The 6216-nt window shown below is 37.4% G+C and overlaps 1 protein-coding gene across 1 annotated transcript in view; it reads right to left on the bottom strand.

Moving 5' to 3' along the window:
* Positions 1 to 4348: 4348 nt before the first annotated feature.
* The window catches only part of LOC107726321 (leucine-rich repeat and immunoglobulin-like domain-containing nogo receptor-interacting protein 3), a 7675-nt gene continuing 5807 nt past the window's right edge, over positions 4349 to 6216 (bottom strand). Inside the window, exon 4 of the mRNA XM_016535863.1 lies at positions 4349 to 5044. Coding sequence (XP_016391349.1) covers positions 4481 to 5044 — 564 coding nt within the window. The 3' untranslated portion in view covers positions 4349 to 4480. The remainder of the gene's footprint in view (positions 5045 to 6216) is intronic.

Genomic DNA, 6216 nt, shown 5'->3' on the forward strand with positions numbered 1-6216 from the left:
AAGACAAGAAGCTCAGTCTTTGCCAGGTTGAGCTGTAGGTGATGTTCTTTCATCCATGCCGAGATGTCCGCCAGGCAGCCTGAGATCCGTGCAGCTACTGTTGGATCATCTGGTTGAAATGAGAGATAGAGCTGTGTGTCATCAGCATAGTAGGTATAGGTAGGAGAAACCATGTGCCTGTGTGATGGGACCCAGTGATGTTGTGTATATGGAGAAGAGGAGGGGTCCAAGAACTGATCCCTGAGGAACCCCAGTGACCAGTTGATGTGCTTTGGATACCTCCCCTCCCCAGGACACCCTGAAAGACCTACCAGTGAGATAGGATTCAAACCAGCGAAGTGGAATCCCTGTGATGCCCAGTGATGAGAGGGCAGACAGGAGGATCTGATGATTGACAGTGTCAAAAGCAGCAGATAGATACCTGGTTGAAAACAACTCGTTCGAGGGTTTTCGCTATGAATGGAAGGAGAGAGACAGGTCTGTAGCTATCTGTAAGTGAAGTGTTTAATGTAGGTTTTTTGAGCAGTGGGGTTACCCGAGTGTGTGTTGATGATGTGTGTGAGTGCTGGTAAGAGTGTAGGAATTTATTTAAATTTAAGAATCTCAATTTTATGTGTATAGATTCAAATATGCAAAAACCATCTATATAACTCTATATATATATAGTTATATAGATGGTTTGCAGATTTGAATCTATACACATAAAATTGAGATTCTTAATTCTGGTATATATATATATATATATATGTGTGTGTGTGTGTGTGTTCCCTTTTCCAAATTTTCTTATGCATATATACTATATTACTTCCTTCCATTTAAAAACAGATTTTTTAAAAGGTCCTGTGTAGTTGTCTAGGTGCCTATTTAGTTCACTAGATTGTTGAACAGAGCATAGTCTATGCCTACTGTTAGCAAAAGCATAACCAGTGTCGCTCCAGGGCTGTGAGTGAGTCTCTGCTCTCAGTCGATTATGTAAGTCAAGCTCAATGAAGCATCAAACATTCAGCTTTCTACTCAAAGCCTCTGACAAACCGTCTGATAAAAAAAAGAAGTAAAAATAGGGCAATTTACTGTATTAATATGAAGTAATTTTCTTTGCAGGTCTTTTACCTGAATTTTGCATTGCATTGGGTTGTGTTTAAAGTTAAAAATTGTTCCAATTGAAGACACTAATTATAGTTTTCATTAATATTTTGAATTAGTTCTTATATTTTTTATCTTAATTTTTTGCTAAAGTTTTGGCAATTTTGTTGTGTAAATTTGTTTTAATTTTAAACAAATTTTTATTGTTTTTTTGTTTGTTTTCAAAACATGTCTATAGTTTTTAATCATTTTTATTTCAGTTTTAGTTATCAATTTAGACTAAATGAAAAGTATTGCCTTGGCAACTAGTTAAAAATGTTTTAGTTTTTATAGATTTTTTTCGATTCATGTTTATTTTAAGTAACAAAATTATTTTTTATGGATTTAGTTTAGTAGAATATACCAATGCCCACAAGTTAATGGCATCATGAAGGTGATATCCAGCAGATTTGACTGTATTTGTCATATTGCACACACACTCCAGGACAGGTGGGTTTAAGTTAGAACATTCTTCATTTATGGCTCTTGTTGCTTATTGGTTAACTAATCTGTTTTCAACACCAGCGGCCGGTTAATAGACGTGCATGATGCACAGAACAAGTTAGTCCTAATCATTCTGGTTCTCAGTCTGTTCAAATTTAACAATGCGTTTTCTCAGAAACACTCCACGTTGAGCGGCTGTGGTGTTGAGAACAGATTCTGTTGTTTCTGTTTAAAACACTAAAGAAAAGAAACAATTCAAAGTAGTACAAAAACACATTATAAACAAATGATGTAAATATAATAAACACAGAATGCCCTCTACAGTCAAAGACACATGGACTAGATGGGCGACTTGATTTTATGTGCATCCGTGGTCACCAGCCAGGGACCCTCCCTCATTGAGACCCAGTCGGGGGGGATGATGGGAAATGACATGGGGGTTCAGACTGGGCAGGAGAAGCAGAGACGTTCACACACCGGCCGCCAAAAGCAAAGAGCGTCAGGACGAGAGAAAACCATGCATCATATCAGTGTGTGCATTATGGAGTCTATATCAATGATAATGTGCAATTCCACTGTATAGCTATTAGTGCATGTGAAACAGAAAATGAATTCACAGTGAAGCCAATGAATAAACAAATGCATCTTAATTGTGCATAAATGCACTTATTAGTCATAAATGCATAAATGAGTCTGAGTAGAATAATAAAGAGATAATAATATAGACAATAGTGATAATTACCTCGCTATATTAATAAAAAAAATTTTTTTTTAAAGCGGATTTATTTAAACTTGAACTAAAATCAAAATGAAAACAGAATTTTAAATAAAAACCATTTCAGTTTTAGCAGTTTAATAATTTAAACTGGAAAATATATATATCAAAATAAATTTTTTTGTTCAGTTGAAATACTTAATCTACCTAAAAATAACTACTGAAAAAATAAAAACTGGAAAAAAAAAACTACAAAAATGACTAGAATGGAAAATATAAAAAAATTCTCTCTCTCTTTATTACTAATATAAAACTGACTAATAAATAAATAAATAAAACAGACAAAAAGCCTACAGCAAAATTACTATAACTAAAATTAAAATAAAAACAGAAAATATAAAAATCTAATCAAAAGCAAAATGAAAAGTTCATAAATATCTATATCAATGATAATGTGCAATTCCACTGTATAGCTATTAGTGCATGTGAAACAGAAAATGAATTCACAGTGAAGCCAATGAATAAACAAATGCATCTTAATTGTGCATAAATGCACTTATTAGTCATAAATGCATAAATGAGTCTGAGTAGAAAAATAAAATATGCAGTTATTGCAAACAGAAGATAATGCACTATTGCTGTAAACCTCATGTAAATATATGGCTCTAGTGTGTGTGTGTGTGTATGTGTGTGTGTGTGTGTGTGTTTCTCAGCGTTCCTGACATCTAGCCGATCCGACACTGATGCAGCCTCCCCCCATGAAGGCCAGCGGGTTGTTGGCGTGTGCATGGACCGAGGCTGACGAGGGGGATTGTGGGTAAGCGACCCCTCGTCAGTCCGGTCCAGGCTCATTAAAGCAAAAGCCATGCAGCCAGAACACAAAGCTGGGCTTCCTAAACGCAGCGTTTTCTGGCTGACGGCGGCGCGGCCGGTGCATTTGTCCCAACTCACACAGGTGCTCATCGCAGAACCAGTAATGCTGGAATGACTCGTTTTATGCAGGTTTGCATGTTTGTTTGTTCGATGCAGAACAAACATATTACAATTTGTGAATTCAGGTGTAATTTAGTTCCTCGTCTCAGCTGTGGTTTGGTGGAAGTGGGCTTTGCATTAAAGGGCATTATGGATATCGCCTCGGCTTTATTTGCGTCTAAATTATTAAAGAGCAAATTTACATACCATTAATTTTTATAAGTCATCCGAAGATGACATTGTGGCTGTTTCTCGAATTGTAATTTTCTCTGTGAAGGGAAACCGGTTTACCAGTCAACTGTGCATAAAACGAGTATTGAAAGGAAACTTATTATTAAATGCAGATCTGGGGTTTCCAAAAAGTGCAAAAAAGTCACTATTTGTTACTGTATTGTTTAACCAGCAGCTGCAGCAGAAAGGCTGTGAGAACAAGGTCGCAGTGTTATTATTGTTAACTAAGATTATTTAATAAAGTACATGAACTGAAACAAAACATTTCTGATGTACAAGAAAAATACAGATAAAAACAAATAAAGATTAAAACAAACAATAAAATTACTAAAACCAACTAAAATTTCTCTCTATTATTATTGTTGTTGTTGTTGTTGTTGTTGTTGTTATTATTATAATAATAAAGAGATAATAATATAGACAATAGTGATAATTACCTCGCTATATTAATTAAAAAAAAAATTTTTTTAAAGCGGATTTATTTAAACTTGAACTAAAATCAAAATGAAAACAGAATTTAAAATAAAAACCATTTCAGTTTTAGCAGTTTAATAATTTAAACTGGAAAATATATATATCAAAATATATTTTTTTGTTCAGTTGAAATACTTAATCTACCTAAAAATAACTACTGAAAAAATAAAAACTGGAAAAAAAAAACTACAAAAATGACTAGAATGGAAAATATAAAAAAATTCTCTCTCTCTTTATTACTAATATAAAACTGACTAATAAATAAATAAATAAAACAGACAAAAAGCCTACAGCAAAATTACTATAACTAAAATTAAAATAAAAACAGAAAATATAAAAATCTAATCAAAAGCAAAATGAAAAGTTCATAAATATATAATCCTATATTAACAGTACGGAAATAACACTGCGAGGTCGTCACGTTTCTGCGATCATGCGGCACGTGTATTTCTGTGATTCAGCACTGTGTGTGTTAGCGTTGGGCGTCTATGCTTCTCCCAGGGGGCCCCTGGCTGCGTGGTTTCATATCATCCTCATGTTGAACTTGCGCGTGCCTCCGGACGCGCTGGTGGTGGCGGGTCCCACGGTCTTCCTGAACGAATACTCCACGGTGAAGTTGTTCTTGCGCTGTCCTCGTCCGCGGCTCCACACAAACAGCAGCAGGAAGCAGAAGAGCACCACGCCCAGGAAAGTGATGCAGCCCATGGCCGTGGACACCAGGATGGTGGTTAAATCCAGCGTGAACTTGAGGAAAACACGCGTGCTGTTGAGCCCGGTGTCATTGAAGTCCACCGTGTACAGCGAGCGGTTGGCGAAGAGCGCCGAATCCGAAGGCTGGCCCTTGACGGTCAGCGTGGCGAAGTAGGTGTCGTTGCCGCCCGCGTTGCTGGCGATGCAGATGTACGTGCCGCTGTCTGTCACCTGCGCGTAACGGATCTCCAGCGTCCCACCGGGGAGAACCGTAATCCTGCCGTTGCTTTTGGAAGTGATCCTCCGTCTCTGCGGGGAAATCCAGATGATGGCCGGAGTCGGTTCGCCTTCGGCGCAGCACAGAAACGACACCGGCTGGCCTTCGTGTGCCGTCACCTGTAGGGATGGGTGCCAAAACCGGTATTACAGTTTTTTCAACTGCTTACACGCTAGGGGTGCACGATAAATCACCATTGTCATGCGCATCTTGTCAGTGAAGCACGGTTCTGTGATCAGTAGTAAATCTCCATCCGAAGGCCAGAGAAACTCTAAATAGGCCCCCAGAAGAAACCCAGGAAATCCCTATCGCTGCAGCTGAATAAACAGAAGATTTAACTGCTTTCATTGATTCAACGTGACTAATAAACACACGACTACGACAATATATGATTTATCTGAGTTCTTATTATAATTATTATATTTTCATTATAATAAAGTATACAATAATGCAATGCTAATCGACATAGCCTTTATCACTGCATAGAATACTATGAAATATGTGGCGTGCCTTATTCTGTTTAAGAAGCCACATCATCTCACAGAAGGATTTATTTCAAACTCTCGACTGACGTTATGAAGTGAGTAAAAACATGTTATTAAATGTGGTATTTTCACGTGCTTTCAGATGGAGCAGCATTTACTACACAGAGCCGTAGTTCACTGACAAGTTACGCCAAAAAAAATCGCAGACGATTTTATTGCGCGATTATGAAATCGAAGAAATCGTTCGCGATAATGACAGCTGTTTGCATAGCTTCTCAGTGAACTACGGCTCTGTGAAGTAAATGCTGCTCCATCTGAAAGCATGTGAAAATACCACATTTAATAACATATTTTTACTCCAAACTCACTTCATAACGTCAGTCGAGTGTTTGAAATAAACCCTTCTGTGAGATGTGGCTTCTTACACAGAATAAGGCACGCAAAATATTTCATAGTATTCTAAGCAGTGATAAAGGCATTGCATTATAAATATACTTTATTTGAATGAAAATTATAATAATAAGAACTCAGATAAACCGTATATTGCCATAGTCGTGTGTTTATTAGTCACGTTGAATCAATAAAAGCAGTTAAATCTTCTGTTTATCCAGCTACCGCTATAGGCATTTCCTGGGTTTCGTCTGCGAGGCGTATTTGGAGTTTCAGCGCGAGAGCGCCCTCTGGCCTTTGGATGGAGATTTACTGCTGATCACAGAACCGTGCTTCACTGAAAGATACGCATGACAATCGCAGCTTCTGTCGAATCGCGAACTCGATTCCATTTCGATTTATCGTGCAGCCCTAAT

The sequence above is a fragment of the Sinocyclocheilus rhinocerous genome, unplaced genomic scaffold (genome assembly GCF_001515625.1).
Source record: "Sinocyclocheilus rhinocerous isolate Xijiao unplaced genomic scaffold, SAMN03320098_v1.1 scaffold1598, whole genome shotgun sequence".
Lineage (NCBI taxonomy): Eukaryota > Metazoa > Chordata > Actinopteri > Cypriniformes > Cyprinidae > Sinocyclocheilus > Sinocyclocheilus rhinocerous.